We start from the raw sequence: 16985 nt of genomic DNA, 5'->3' as shown, positions 1-16985 counted from the left end.
ACCAGCACAAAAAACAGTACATATGTGGTTACCATTTGAAGTATTCTGATGACTTTTATTGCAAAGTTCTTTTCTTCTCCCCAGCTTTTCCAATGAGTGCATTTCAGAGCTCCTAGCATCAGTCCTCTTTATTCTCTGACTCTTTGGCTCCGTCTTGTAGTTATTTGACATTTTATTGTCATTTCTATCAGACACCACGGTGGTGCCCTTTAAAAGGACAGAGACAAATCACTGCATCCATCAGTGCAGCGATTTCATGCCACTTGAGCTTGGCATCTTTGCTCTCACCAGCCAATCCAAGCGAATAAAAAGGTGGCCAGATAGCATCACAAGAGATATAATAGCAGCAGAACAGTGAGTGCCCCAGTGCTAAGGCACAGATTTTGTGCTTCAAGGATGGAAATGAAAAAGCTCAATCAGGCTGAATTGTATGCATATCTGTGACATCATACACCTGAAAACTATTCAGAATTTAACTTAATCTGCATCTAAGAAAGATACTGACATGTCAATTGTCATTGACAAATTTTCTCCTCCTACCTAATCCTACTCTCCTCTCATTCTTCCATATATGCAGTGAAATAACACAATATATTTTAGATAAATTATTTGGCTTGAAGTGAAAATTGGTAAATTGGGAGGCCTCTCTTGCCAGTAAATTGACTATTTTCTCATATTCTTATTACCTAAAATCATATTAAACGCAAATAAGCACAATAAAAATGATCTGGTTCATGATCTGCAGTGTCACTTTTTGTTTCTCTGAGTTTGTGTCTATAATGGTCTTTACTGATTTGAAAAACATCTCGACCTCCATGCGTTTTTTTCCTGAAGTCTGCTGCCACCATGTGGCAAACACAGAGCAACACTCAGTCTTTACATTTTGAAAACACATCCACTACAGATGTCGAAGAGGACCAAGAAAAGATTTCTATTATGCCACAGTATGGTCATCTCAGGCACACAGTTCTGGCTTAAAGGAAGGATGGTTTTAAAGAAAAGGAGAGGATAAACTAATTGACTTTACCAAAGCCCACCCTAAGGTAAAAGAGTTATTTGGAACTATGAATCATGCAAAGCTTCTAGAGTTGGTGCCTGTGACTGACTGGTTTTTTCGACAGCAGGACTTACAGCTTCACATTTTCAACATATGTCCACACTTCAGGAAGCAGAGGGAAGGGTGAGGCAGAAAGGATTTTCCCAAAATTGAAAATTGTGGAAGTGGAGGCAGACAGAGCTGTCAGCAGATGATGTGGAGGAAGGTGGTGGAAGCTCAGAGGAAGACATACCAGCTTCTGAGAAGCCATGGACAATGTGATGGCACCTGCCATCTGATTCCAGTATGGATAGAAAAATAGGAAAAACAATGTAATTTAGGCCTCTGAAGTTTTGCATAAGAAAAGAAATGTCAGAGCACACAAACCAGAGCATACTGCTCATGTCTGAAGGCAGCATTAAAACTGAAAACATTCTGGAGCATATATGTTCACACCATGACTCAGATAACCAAGATATCCCAGTTATACCCAAATCATTCTTCAAGATTATGTAGTCCATTAAGGCAACAAATGATCATGATGTCCCTAATAAGGTAGAAAAAATAAAGCCTTCTGTCAGCTATGTAAAGAGTGGTCAAGAGTGGAGCCACAAGGAATAATTCCACCAGGAGTAGACACAGTCGGAACACACAGCAAAACGATGACTCAAAGGACAAGGGGGCATGAAGGCAGTAAATATAAATGATAATAAGGCTAGGGGAAACAGATCAGGTATAACAAGACAAAGGAATATAAGGCACAGGTGAGAAAAAACTACCAATGTAAAACAGGAAGTATCTAAATGGAGATGACAAATTAAAACATACAAACCTGACACAGCGGGGCACAGAGGGAAACTAGGACAAACAACAACAGACTATACAAACATGCCAAACAAGAATAAACAATGAACATTAAAGATTAACAAAGGCTCTTTAATTATTGCACTTGTCACTCAGTTATTTCTCAGAGCTCACGTCTCCTGCCAAGTTCATTGTTATAGCATTGTCAGCTGGGAAACAAAATAATTTCACATGTAAATACAGTGAAACACATGCATGGTGTTTGTGAGAGCATCGGCTGCACCACAGCAGACGCTCCAGCTGTGGGGAAAAGTTCAAACCACAGTTCACCTGCTGGAGAAATGTTTAATAGATGCATCAGTGGAAAACTTGACAGAAGCTAAACTTCCCCTGTTGAGTTTGCAGCTGAGGTAGACTGATAAAATGTCAGTGCCTCTGTGGCTTTCTTTGATATACTAATATTGTTGATATGGTTCGATCTGCTACGGCAAAGTCTGCGACTAGTGATGTTTTTATTCTCTGATGGGTTAAGCATTTGATTTTCTTCTGCAAATCCCCGTCCTTTCTATTTGCACCTTTGTCAGATTGAAGTCAATGCTTTCATCTCTTTGTCATGTTTCTCTGTGAACACTGTGTATTTAGCGAATAGCTCTTAGCCAACAATCAACCACAATAATAAAAGCACCGGCAGATGAAGTGAATACTTCTGATCATCTTTTGAAGGACATAGTTCTGCGGGGGAACCCCTAACATTCATGTGGATGGTAGTTTAACAGGCACTGCCTACCTCAGCAATGCAGCCAAACAGCACACCTTTATGGGGCATTCCCCAGTCACAGGAGAGTGCACCCTACCAGGAAAACAAAGGCTAAAATCCAAGGATGTCATCTCATCTATCCAGCCTAACCACTGTATACTCTGTATATCTTCTAATGTGCATTTTAGGACATGTTACCAACTTTTAGATCATACTGTCAGGGAGCTGGGTCCGTGACTCAGCATTTACAGTTAGGTTGTATTTTTGATTTCTTATGTTATATAGAAAGAATTTGAAGTTCTGGTGTTATTATTAGTTAGGGACTAGTTGAGTTTTAGTTTAGTCAGTGTTACCATCCATGCTCCCTGGTTTATTTGTCATGTTTCCTGTCCAGTCTGTCATGTGTTTCGTGTGTGTGTGTCCATGTTGTCAAGCTTGTGTGTCATGTCTACGTTCTATTATGTTTCCTGTTATATTTTGAAAGTCTTGTGTTCCCATGGTCAGTGTGTTTAGGTCAGGTTTTGTTATTTGGCTTACATGTGCTGGAAGACTGAGTCAGCTGAGTGCCAGAGTTTCTTCTCAATCAAATACAATTCAAAAACGCATTAAAGAGCTCTGTCTGTGAAAAAGCATTTTTAAAGCAAACTATTCTGCATGCTAGGTGAAAAAAATGTGACAATTAATGTGACAGAAAATCCATTTTAATGTGACGGGGAATTTACCACTTAGACAGTCTGACCATTAGGGATTTTACAGGCTGAGGAAAAAAGGGGAAAAATACATAGTTTCAAGTTAATGCCAAAATACGCTTTATCAGAAATGTCATACAAATACCACAAACTAAAGCACTTCCTCTGGGGTGAGTAAAGACCTTGAATGAGGCTTACCAGGGCAACAGGGACCATAGAAGGGGGATTTGGCACATGCGCACAACACACACTAAAACCGAGCACCAAAGTACTGCATAATAAAGGTCAAGCTATTACTGGTCAACAGCAGGCAGTCCTGTTCAGCGAAGAGGAAAAATGAAAATGTGTAAAATTACTGTCAGCTGGATTTAGTTAATGTCAGCTTGGCTTAATATTCATGATACTCAACTATTATGATGAAAGCAACAAAAACACTTGGACTTCAACCAATATACAAGCTTGTTGGGGCCCTAACAAAACATCTGCAGGGGGCCTCCAGCATTGGTTGGTCCAACCATTGTTTAATGTAGAGGCTAAGCCTATGCTTGTAGCCACTGAAGTGTTTAGTGGCCAGTTTGACGCGATGCCACTGTTATGAATGAAAACCCAATAACTCCAGTGTTGCTTATCCTGTCAGCTTAAGCATGCATTGCTCACCATTGATTGCATTTGCTGTTCCACAGTTCACCTTAATATCCAACATTATCCAACATAAATCACAACAGCACAGCGGTCACAAACTGTTTGGTCCCTCCAAACAACAATAGAATAGAATAGAATAGCTTTTTATTGTCACTGTTACAAGAACAATGAAAGGCAGTTTGTCATTTCTCCACGTGTGTGAAGTACACAATAGCGTAAGTATTTACACAATAACAGACAAATTTACATTTACACAAGAAGATATGTACAAGTTATACATACACCTGCAAACATACACGCACATACACAAATATATATATATGTGTGTATATATACATATATGCATCCGTACATGCCTACACACACACATATTTCCACATACACGCTTACATCTATATACATACATACATGCCATCTAAGTAGCAGTTGCATTGAGAGGTGCAGTGTGATCAGTGAGTGTCCAGGGTGCGAGAGGTCTTTGATGATGATGCTGGCTTTCTGCTGAAGTCTGCCAGTATAGATGTCTCTGAGGGGGGTTAGTGAGGTGCCGATTGCCCGCTCTGCTGCCCTCATCACCCGCTGCAGTTTCCTCTTGTCCTCCACGGTGCAGCAGTTGAACCAGAGTATGCAGCAGTAATGTCAGAAGGCTCTCGATGGTGGAGCGGTAGAAGTTTACTAGCAGTCTTTGGGGTAATTGGGCCTGACGTAGTTTCCTGAGGAAGTAAAGCCTTTGTTGTGCTTTCCCTACCTGGTGGGAGATGTTTGTGGACCAGGTAAGGTCGGCCGAGATGTGGACTCCGAGGAACTTAAAGCTTTCTACCCTTTCTACCTCCTCCCCATCAATGTAGAGGGTAGAGTGCTCAGATCGCTTTGTTCTTCTGCAGTCGATTACATCTCCTTGGTCTTGGCTGTGTTCAGATGCAGGTTGTTGTCATCACACCATTGCTTCAGATGCTGAACCTGCTCTCTGTAGGCTGAATCATCGTTGTTGTCGATCAGTCCTATGATGGTGGTGTCATCAGCAAATTTTATAATGGTGTTACTGGTGTGGATTGGTGAACAGTCATGGGTGAAAAGTGAGTATAATTACACCCTAATTAAATCGAATTAAATCTAATTAAATCACCCTAATTAAATCCTTAAATACAACCTTTACAAACACAAAAAGCAAAACTTAGCGACACACATAAGGTAATAAACAGACCATGTATAAAACACACATATACAAATATATTAAAAGTGTTGTTAGTCTGTCTTAGTTCCAGCTGTGTTCCCACCTATTGCCCATCCTCTCGTTATCCTGTGTGTATTTTAGTCCTCAGTCTCTTTCCCTGGACTCTGTAGTTTCCATGTTATCTAGTTTCCAGTACCCAGTTTCTTCCTTGTTAGAGTTTTTATTTTATTTTATTTTTATTTAGTTTGAGTTTCCAAGTTGAGCAATAAAGCTGGCTTCTGAAGTTCATTCCCTTGTCTCAGAGGCCATATCTGACACCAGGTGCCACTAACCCATCCTCTCTTACCTGGCAGTCCTCAGGTCCATTGCTTGCTTGCCTGCCTTGTCTGGTGGAAAACCTCTGACATGAGAAACACAGAGAATCCACAAAATAAACTTGGCATACAATGACAAGCTGTGTAGATCCAAGGAGAAGCAGCAATGGCCACATTAAAAAAACAAAGCTGTTATTGTGCAAATTTCAAGTAGAACCAGACAAAACTAACTCTGCGTAATGAAGCAACCTGTGAAACCAGAGTGAGGAAAGAGTAACAAAGCAACACCAGCCAAAGAAAGACAAAATAAAAATGAAATACTTCTACTTCTTCTTCTACTTCTACACTACTGTGCTTAAAATGTCATGGGTGCAACCACAAGCCAGCCATAGTATGTCGGTGAACGCACTTGTTACAACACCTCAGGCACTTGTGACAGACAGAGACTTAAATAAATAAACAAATAACTTTATCACAGCTGAAGGGCTGCCTGTCTGCTTCAGCTGGGAAAAGGCCAGTGTTGTGCTTTTTTAACCTTATTTTTAGTCTTTGTTTATATAGGTAAACAGACTTTAGGCAACATGATTTATAGTTACATATAAAATAATGACCTACATATTTTATCTATATTATAATAAATCCAGTTGATTTTGACTGTTTGCAGTAACTTTATAGAATTATAATATTTTCTTTGCTGCGTTTTTTTTGCCCGACCTCTCCAAAAACCCCAGACATTTTAAATGTCAATGAGACATTTAACCTAGAAAAATAAAGATATATAAAAGTCACTTGCCAAAAAGTGATTGCAGTATTTACTTTGTGATGGGAATATTTTTTCTGGCTGATCACAGGGAGCACACCAGCTCTGGGACAAGCAAATTAGGCGAATGAGTGAGGGAGGGGGAAACCTACCTGATTATAGCCCAGAGAAATGCTTCTCAGTAACTCACAGGTGAGCAAGCTCCAGCAAACAGTGAGGTGAACAAAATGGACATGTGACCTGATCAACTATGGTAAGTTAAAAAAAAAAAAACTAAAAAAAAAACTAAAGAAGTCTTTCAAACATCCAGTAACTATAGATTTGATAGATTTGTTTTTGGTGACCATCTTTATTACCACTAAAGTCACATGGTGTGGGTAAAGGTTGAAGAGAGCTATTAATACTCAGCTGCAGCACAGATGAGCATTAATAAAGGAGCATTAAAATTCAGCTGTCGTACACTGACATGTCTTCCACTTTATATTGTTAATTGACGCCGAGCCTGAGCTCCTATCTGTTTGTTTGCATCTCTGCACTGTGTGTATTTCAGTGCGTGTGAGTGTATGCTGGCCAGAGGTGACAGTGTGTTTCCTGTGAACTGACAGGGAGTTCGTCATCTCTCTTTGTAAATTTGTCACTTCTCTTCGTAAGCCGCATGAACTCAGCTCTGTCTGGAGAACAGTACAAAGGCGGGTGAGTAAACCCAACATTTTTGGCTCTTTGATGAGGTACTTGACAGGTCGTCATTTTGAGTTATGGCCAGCTGCCCTTCTGTTTTCCAAGCAGCCGCATTGCTCCTGATTCTCTGAAGACACATTGCACAGCCCTTCAAATAACACTGTTTGTGTGTGTGTGTGTGTGTGTGTGTGTGTGTGTGTGTGTGTGTGTGTGTGTGTGTGTGTGTGTGTGTGTGTGTGTGTGTGGACAAAATTCAAGGTGAGAACTTATGCTTTACGGGCACTTAAAGGATTTTGTTGTAGAGGTGCTAACACAGGTTGTGGTCTGGAAGGACGCAAGGGAAAAGACATAGCGACTGTCCTTGATTGAGTGGGGAATTATTCCGTCCATTAAGATACTAGAAGAGCACCAACTGATGTCAGTGCAATGTTTCTTTTGATTTTGACTTACACACGTCTGTTTTCCCAGCTCGTTAATCATTTCATCTGAACACACTGGAGTACTTCTAACCTTTTGTTTCTTCATCTCTTCTTAGGTTTGTCTACGATGGAGGCTACGGCCAAGTTTGACTTTGAAGCTAAAGCGGAGGATGACCTGAGTTTCAAAAGAGGAGACTGCTTGAAAGTAAGGATCACACACACACACACAGACATGCAAACACTTCCTTGGTTTGTTTTTAGCAACATCGCTCTTCACAAAAGTCATAAAAAGTTGTCAGCATACAAAAACATTCAAATGACCGATTTTATATATATGTTGAGTATAAAGCAGAGTATTTCCATGTAGATTAGTGTTTTATCACTCTTGTGTAACAATGGTGCACTGTACTATTCACTGAAGCGCTCTTCAGTTCTCTGTGCAGCCAACCACGACTGCATCCTGCTGCTTAAGTCCGAGTTTCCTTCCTGTTTACATTGCCATTGCAACAAAATCTTTATATCTTCTTGACAGAATCACAAAGTAAAATCATATAGCAGAGGTGAACGCACAGATAACATCAAACTAGCAGACAAACAGCTACAATGACTCAACGCAGCTTTCACACATCGCTTTTGTTAACTCAGCACCTTGCTGAAGCATTAGTTCATGTATATACACCTGCAAACTTAATTTGGGTGCTTTATTGTTATAATACGTTTCAAACTATGTGAACAATGGAAAAACATTTCGATGTTGTTCCGGTGTAAACCTCTCAGAAAAGCTGTTAAAAGTGAGGTCTCCTGTAAAAAGGTGTTGGGTTTTGTAACCCGCTGCAGGGCGAGCCAATTTTATTTGTGCACTGCAGCATTTAGCTCATGTAAATCCACTGCACCCGGCATTAAAACACTTCCATCGGTGTATTGGTGTATAGCAGGTGGATATACACAAAAGGTATACAAGGAAATGGATCAGCAAAAACTCAGCCTCTAAATAACTCTCACAAACACCCACAGCTATCTCACACAGGCAAACCACAACACACACACACACAGAACTAATCATAACTGAGAGAAAAAATATTCTCAGTTTCTACAGTGTAGGCCATCTGGTACTTTGGCCTAGAAAATGGCTTAAAAGGACCCATCTATATCTATATCTATATCTATATCTATATCTATATCTATAAACACTACTATAAAGCTTTACTGGAACACTTGAACATCACAGTAAAACACAAAGTCTCTACATAACCATGCATCTTCAGGGAAACTTAAAGCACGGTTAGTGCACGTGACAGTGACAACCAATACACTTGAAGAAGTAACAAGACAACCCCCAAATAAAATGGTTTTGCAGGCGATTTCTCCGTAGCTCCCCTGAATTTTCCTAGAGTTTTGCCTTTTTATTCGTTTCCTTGTCACTGCTGATAGCACCAGACAACACCTGCAGCACATTCAGGTTGTACATGTAGTCTGACTCTTACAGGAGGGAAGTGTTGCTGTGTCTTCCAGCACAGTCTCAGGAGTGTAGAAGGAGATACAAGGAGACAGGCTGTTACACGAGGACAGTGTTGGACAAGTTACTTGAAAAAAGTAATTAGTTACTAATTACTGATTACTTATCCAAGAGGGTAATCCTGTTACTTTACTGATTATTTATTTTCCAAAGTAATTAGTTACGTTATTACTTAGTTACTTTAAAAAAACATGATACACAACCTGAACATTTTATAAAGCAATAGACCTTTCAGACCAATTCTATTTTTTCTATATAGTCCATGATATAAAATTGAATCAAATAAATGTCTCCTTTTAAAACTTTTTTATTAGTTTAATCTTTAAATTTTATGCACATTGCATCAAGCAATGTGCATAAAAATATGCATATAAATATTCCAGCATATAAGATAAAACAATGTTTTGTGTTTACACTCACTTTTTCCAACAGACTCAATTAAAACACAACAAAAAATAAACAAAATCGAAGATTCAGCCGCACTGAGTCCTGTTGCTCTTAAATCTATTTTCACCTGTTTAGCAGCAGTGGGGCGGGTGGAGGCTGCAGCGATCATGTCAGTGGGGGGATCTGGGGGTTTCTCTGGGAATTTCACATTCCCATGGCGGCTTGCTAGGTACTTGCTCTGATTTGAAGTTAAATTTTTTGCTGTAGAAAAGTTTTTTCCCACACAGAGTGTACAGCTAATGTTAATGTTTTTGTCACTTTTTACAGAATCAAACTCAAAGTAATGTCAGTACTTCCAAGCTTTAAACGCTGCATGGTCGTTCTCTCTCACACACTCCATATAATCCATTGTTGATCTGTTGCTGCCACAGACGTCACATGCTCGTATGTCATTTTCATGAGACACTCTCACAAACAAAATCATGATTAAGTAATGCATGCAATAGTAATCCCTTACTTTACTCGTTAATAGGATTACAGTTACTGCCCATCTCTGCACAGGAAGATCTGAATAGGGTCACAGAAGGGCATCAGCCCAGCAGCACGACCCTTATGTGCTCCTTTCTGTGAGGCGCAACAGGAGGACAGTAGTGTTTTTTTGATACGGGCAACATGGGCGGTTGCCCGGGGTGGCATCGTGGTGGGTGCGGCATCATGGGCGGCACCGATCGGTGTTCTCACTGCCATTTGCGCGGAGTAAGGACGCCCTCTGTTTGGGAGGTGCTGCTGAAGTCAAAGTAAACTTTATTGTCATCTCCGCTATATACAGTAAGTATATAGAGAGACGAGATGACGAGGCTTCAGTTACAGCAGTGCAAGTAAAGAAACAATAAATATAAGAAGACTAAGAAAATAAATATACACTTTAGGACCAGGGGTAAAGGGATCAATAAGAATTTAAAGTTTATAATTTACAGTTTGATGATTTAAAGTCTCACACACAACCTGTCGATAGGGGAGGGGGCCCGGCTGCTTCCAAATAGAGCACATTTCATTCATAATGTTGTAAATCCAAGCCCATTATGTATTCATGATTTGAATCCTGGGTTGTGCGAAATCCCAAAAATAAACCCTAGACAAAGTGAATCTGGGAACTAAGGTGTAGGTCCATTAGGTTATGTTGTGGTGATCCTCGGGTTGGGGGAAGGGTGTTCATACTGGATTGCAAAATTAAAACCAATGGAAGACGGAAAAGAAAAGTTCAAAGCCATCAGGTTTTCAGTTTAGAAAAAAGAGAAAAGAAGAGGAGGAGAAATTAGCAAAAGATACAGGTAAGCAGATGTGTCACTGGATAATGGCAGGTCATCCTGAAACAATCAGAATCATATTAAGAATATTTTATTAATCCCTAAGGAAATTATGTGGGTTACAGTTGCTCCAAGAAGAAATGGTAAAAATAGTAACAGTAACAGACTAAACTCCAAACAACACATTATGTTACAGATTTTACACATTTAAGAAATTAGCACTAATATATCAGATCACTCAATTATAAATATCAAGGATTAACAGAGGTGATTATAAATAAATATGAAGAAAATTGACAAGAATATTACGGAGTAGAAAAGCGCATGTGTGAAAAGGTTGTAACTACTGCAGTGTTTACAGTGTGTTAGATGGAGGTGTTGTACAGGGAGATGGCCACGGGCAGAAATGACTTCCTGTGTCATTCAGTGGTGCTTTTCGGTAATCTCAGTCTCTCACTGAACGTGCTCCTGTGAGTAGTCAGTACGTCATGGAGGGGGTGGGAATTGTTGATTTGTCCTATTCTCATTGTATAATGAATTATAATGCCTGTTTGTTAGCTGTTTGCATACTATGCATACTCTCTCTCTCTCTTCATATATATATATACCGCCACTGCAGGAGGAACACTGCCAATGAAATTACCTCCAGTGGGACACTCGAGTCCATATTTCTGCCACACTGTTAGGAGCAGAGCCCAGTGTCATTAAGTGAGAACCTGTGTTCACAGACCAGGACCATGCAACTTGATTGGCATTCACCAGAGATCAGTATAACTGTAGCTTTTGTGTCTGTGATATTATTTTCAGTTGTACTCCAAAATCTGCATTATGTATTGTCAGAGTTTAGTTGGCAGCACACAGGGATCTGCAAATAAGTGGAAAGCTGTGAGTATACACCAGTAAGTGACAACTTTAGCAAAACTGGCCTAATATAGTGGAGAACCCTCTTGTGGCACTGAACTAGAATTGTTCTATCGGCACATGGACACAAAACTGTTGTTCAAGACAGGATAACAGAGGATCCTTTGGGTCCTGTGGGTCGTGGGGTGGGTCCCACTTTGATCACGGTTATTTAGCTGAATCCCCTAGATGCCTGGATCATCTCCAGTTGAGCAGTTTTGGACTGTTGTCATTACTATGGAGGGTGTGGTTGGTTTGCAGCAGTGTATAATCAGGTGATAGGTAAACAAAATCCATTTGAATAAATGTCAACAACCAGTGTTTCCCAGCAGAATCATTAATGTTCACATCACCTGTCAGTGAATTTAAGCTTGTGGCTGATTGGTGGACATGTATGCATGCTGATGCACAGAGATCAGGCATTGCTCCGGGTGGGAGTGGCTGTTTCACCATTTTAACACACTTCATTTTGGCATAATTAGAGTTATTATTTTTTATTTTATACTATGTGGCTTTTGTATGTTTGTCATATTAATTTTATCATTAAGTAAATTAGTTTAAATGTTTAATAATAGATAATATGTGAAAATGTTTCTGATCACTTTTTTTATTTTTCCCCAAAATACAAATTGTTCAAATTGTTATGTATTTAATGTACCTAATAAGGTCATAATAAAATAATGCGATATTTAGAATCCCTATATATTATTCCCTATTGCCTGTATGTTGTCAATACTAACAATGGCAGTAAAAAACATAGATTTCAACAGCTTTATGGAGAATTATTATTACTTTGACCTTCAGACCAATCTATTAACCTTAAAGGAAAGGTCAGAGGTCAAATGTGACATAAATCCTTATATCGTACTTTCTATATGTTGGCAATAAACACCACTTGTAATAATCATAGTGTTTTTAAGTAATAAGACTTTTTGTTTGTTTTTGACCAATAAATCATGATGCTGGCCTCACAGACAGATTTTAATGGATCGTTAACATGATCTGACTGTTTTCATGTATGTGTGTTGTGTGATTGTGCAAATTAGATTCTGCAAACATCTGGGAACTGGTACAGAGCAGAGCACAACGGAGCTATGGGCTTTGTCCCAAAAAACTATATCGACATTCACATCCCCAGGTAAAACCATGTTTTCATATGTTTTTTTTTTTCCAAATTAACCTCCTTCTAGCTTCTGTATTTACGTATTTACACCTGTTAATAATTTCAAAGTACATTATGTAGCTGACTTACATTTACTTATTTTGCTTACTTACTTTGGCATGTGATCACTTTATCCTATATTGTTTCTTGCCAGCAAATTATGCATTTTTACCACCTCAGCTCCTTCAGCACCATCAGGTTTTGTGTCACTGCTTGAACTTTATGTTTCCTGCTCCCCATCTCCTACGTCTGTTCTCCCCTGTCTCCTTAATAACTCCAGCTGGTATCAGGAAAACACCAGTCGCACTGACGCCCAGGAGATACTGATGTCACAGCCCGTGGGGGCCTTTCTCATACGAAGCAGCCGAAAACCAGCTCCAGGCGACTTCTCCATCTCTGTCAGGTGCATTTAGCATGTTTGAGTTTGCAGGTTATCTTTACCCCACTAACTAAAAATCATGTATTCAGACTGATTAATCTATGTGCCTAACAACTGCTAACAGCTAGACTATTAACATTTGCAATTCTGTGCCAACTCTACACGTTTGCTGTTCTTCCATTTCACAAACATTATATATATCTAACAGTGTGCAGTGTAGTTTAAAAGAGGCAAATGTTTCTTCAAATGGAGTCACACAGGGTCACTGTGAGGGGGAGCGTCGCCCACTGGTGGTGCCTTTCATGTAGGAATGTAGTGACTCAGCCTTTGTCTGGGGTTTCCACAGAGCTCCTATCTTTCCAGTTTTTGGAGAAATACCTCACATATTTAACATGCCTTCTCCCCTTTGCAAGACATGACATGTAGTCTTGTATTTAGGGTGAAGAAATTACAGTAGACATGAATGGCTCGCTTTTGTCTATAGTGGTTATCATGTTGGCTTCCAGTACAGCAATTTACACAGTGTGTGTGTGTGTGTTTATTTTTTGTCCCGCACCTTTATTTTGCTTTGCATGTTCACTGCTCACCATTTAAGTTTGTTCTTCTCGGAATTCTTTTTTTGTCGGTGTTTCTCACCGTCACACAGTTGTGGGCAAGAGTAAGTATGAATATGTGCTAATTAAGAGTCAACCACTTCCTTCAGACGATTCACTTTCGTTCTTTCTCTAAAACTTACCTGCTTGCAGCAGTCTGATATTGATGAGCTAATCTTTTAAGGTCCAGACCGATACTACTAAAATGATGAATACCTGAGGCATTCAAATTTTATATTGAAACAAAACTTGTCTTTAAGGTCTTTTTTGTATGCTTGCCATAGGTTGATCAATGTTTTCTCTTTCACTGCACTGTTGAGTGCTGATGCAATATAGTAGCAGCATATATTTGTGTGTGTGTGTGCGTGTCCGTGCGTGTGTGTGTGTGTGTGTGTGTGTGTGTGTGTGTGTGTGTGTGTGTGTGTGTGTGTGTGTGTGTGAGTGCGAGTGTGTCAGCGTGTGTGTGTGTGCATGCATGCATGTCTGTGCTCTAAATTGTTAATCAGACAACAGCGAACCCTCTGAGCAAATGATTGAATATTTAATTTTGAAATAAAAACTTTATGTAACTATTATAATTATAATTACAATTATAAAGATGTTTCATCTTTTAGATTTGCATACATTGTTTTATTCACCTCATCTACCTGTCTCCCTCTGTGTGGCTAGTTGCTGCAATGAGATAGTGGCTGTTTGTTTGAGGACAAAAGAAAAAAAATACTCTGGCCCAATTACAAAGTAGTAGTTTCCTTTATGTGTGAGGGACACTCAACAGCTGCTGGGTAAGTTTTAACTTGCTAATACCAGGCTGAAATTTTGCCTTCTGAATGGACAAAGTGTTGGAAACATTCAAAGTTTTTCATTACACTGACACAATAGCACAGTTGCTGTACATTTCTTGGCTGCACTTCCATGATGTGAATCTCCCTTTCCACCACTTGCCAAAGATGCTCTGCTAGGTTGAACTCTGATGACTGTGGAGGCCATTTGAGTACAGTGAACGCACTGTCATGTTCAAGAAACCAGTGCGTGATGATTTCATGGCGTGTTATTCTGCTTGAAGCACTCGTCAGAAAATGGGTACACTATGGTCATAAAAGGATGGATATGGTCAGGAACAATACTCAGACAGGCTGCCTGGTGTGGTCTTCTGCTGCTGTAGCCCATATGTTTCATGGTTTAATGACTTCTGTGCTCAGAGACATTCTGGTCATAAGTGGTTATTTGAGTTACCGTTGCCTTCCTAATAGCTTGGAGCTCCACTCCACCCAGAGAACAGCAGCTCACTGGATTCTTTCTCTTTTTCAGAACATTTTCTGTAAATGCTAGAGATGCACACCAACGATCATGCCATGTTCAAAGTGACATAAATCCCATTTCTTCCCCATTCTGATCCTCAGAACAGCAGCAGGTTGTTTTAATCATGTCTAATTGCTTAAATACTTTCTGCTGCGGCACTGTGATTGACTAAAAAGATACTTGTACTAATGAGCAGATGAATAGGAGTACCTAATAAAATGGCTGGTGAGGGTATAACAGCACAATGTCTCACATTTTTTTAAGGATGGAACAAACATAAGTAGTCATTGTAGTCATCAATGAAGTCATTGTAGTACATGGAATGAAATACGGAAATGCAGATAAAAAGGATCCTACTTTTCATCTTATACCCTTTTAGACATCCAGCAGATGTTCAGCACTTCAGGGTGATGCGTGACAGCAGAGGGCAGTACTACCTGTGGTCAGAAAAGTTTCCCTCACTCAATCAGCTGGTGGAATACTATAAAAAAAAATCCATCTCCAAACAGAGTCTACTATTGCTCAAAGAGACGCAAAAAGAGGTAAGGGCTAAAGATTGAAACCTGCCTGGAAACGTACACAGTCATTGTGTCATTATTAGTGCTGTCACTATCTGGTGCTGTCAGTGGATTTAACAGGAGTCACAGAATGACAAGGTAGCCATAAGGGAAACGCTAACGTGACTTGTTTATGCCCCAACAGGAAAGAGGAGACTCAAATAAGCTTCTACCTCCTCATCCTATTTTTCCACGTTCTGACCATGCGCCTTCTCCAGCACCACGACAGGTACACAACTCTGTGCGTAAGTCTGTGGTTACACTGATGACTGTGGACTTGCGATCTGTGAAATGTGTGTAAGATGCAGTGTCTCCCTGTCCATATAGACTGTGTGACTGTACAGTTTCAGTTTCAGGCGTGCATGCACAACTTTTAGTCAGAGTAGTTAAGTCTTTGACCTTTGATTTGCTGTACACTTTTATGTAAATGCCAACTTCTAAGGAGCCTAGAATAACAATTATAATACTTTTTAAATTACATTTGGCTCTTCTTTGCCCAAATTCAGACAGGTCTGTCTCTTTAAATCTCTGCACATAGTAAATAAAACTTTGAAAATTGGGCTGAAAATTAGCCAGTGACAGTGAGCTGATAACATATAGAGTACTGATAAGTTTCTATCTTCCTCTGTTGTATCTAGCGCAAAACCTCCCACACAACGCAGGTCAGAGCCATTTACGATTTCAAGGCAGAAGAGGCGGACGAGCTGGAGTTCAGTGCAGGGGATATCATTGAGGTTTTGGAGGTCTCTGACCAGACCTGGTGGAAAGGTCAGCTAAGGGGCAAAAAAGGCCTTTTCCCCTCCAACTACACCAAACCCATCTGAGAGGACGGCCCACAGGCAAACATCTGTAAAACTACTGCAACTTTTTTAGTCAAACATCTAATGCTGGTTTTGTTTGTGTTTTTGAGATTAAATTTCAAACTTAGAGCAACTCAAAACTGCTAGCAGGAAAAGGCTCACCAATACACCAAACATGAGAGTTTTTAATTTTCATCATGTCAAGGATAGCGTTCATGTTTGTCATTGACAAGACATAAAAAGCCCAAGTCAAGATAAAAACATGTTTTTTTTCTGTTTTTTAATGAAAAAGTATTTCATGTATCGATCTGTCCTGCCCAGTGGTGATGTCTAATTCAGTGCTATTTGGAAAAGTATATAAGTTTCAATTGTAAGGTACCTAATGCTATTATTTCTGAAAGAAATCATCCATTTACAAATGCATTTTATGCATGATAAGTGTCACCGCATGAACGCTACTCTGTAAACTTTTTTTTGTCAGCCTTATGATTAAGTTTGTTGTACTTTTTGATCACATCGTGGTGTTGGATTCCTAACAAGGCCCACGTTTTAGTACTGTAATTTATGAACTTTTGAAGTTGTTGCTGATTGCTCAGACTCCACACAACAAAAAGGTATTGTGCAGACATATTATAAGTAAACCATCCAGAGGGTTCAGTCATGTGTGTGTCCATGTCTGAAAAGTAATAAAAGCATTTTAGGACACTCTGACATCTAAAAGTAAAAGTTATTGTGTGTCATGTCCCATATACTAATAATAAAGCAGATCTGTATTTCAGTATTCGGTTGTGACCAGAGTATTTTAAGAACAA

General features: G+C 39.6%; 1 protein-coding gene across 1 annotated transcript; it reads left to right on the top strand.

The window, feature by feature from the left end:
• The first annotated feature begins 6769 nt into the window (after positions 1-6769).
• grap2b (GRB2 related adaptor protein 2b) lies at positions 6770-16659 on the top strand. The gene is made up of 7 exons (XM_082535056.1): positions 6770-6869; positions 7390-7478; positions 12430-12521; positions 12826-12948; positions 15196-15358; positions 15519-15602; positions 16012-16659. The coding sequence occupies exons 2-7, from the start codon at positions 7401-7403 to the stop codon at positions 16195-16197; spliced, it is 726 nt and encodes a 241-aa protein (XP_082391182.1). The 5' UTR covers positions 6770-6869; positions 7390-7400; the 3' UTR covers positions 16198-16659.
• Positions 16660-16985: the final 326 nt, after the last annotated feature.

This window comes from Aulonocara stuartgranti, assembly GCF_965226115.1.
Source record: "Aulonocara stuartgranti genome assembly, chromosome: 6".
NCBI lineage: Eukaryota > Metazoa > Chordata > Actinopteri > Cichliformes > Cichlidae > Aulonocara > Aulonocara stuartgranti.
The sequence above is the reverse complement of the archived record's forward strand: the minus strand, read 5'-3'. Positions and strand labels throughout refer to the sequence as shown.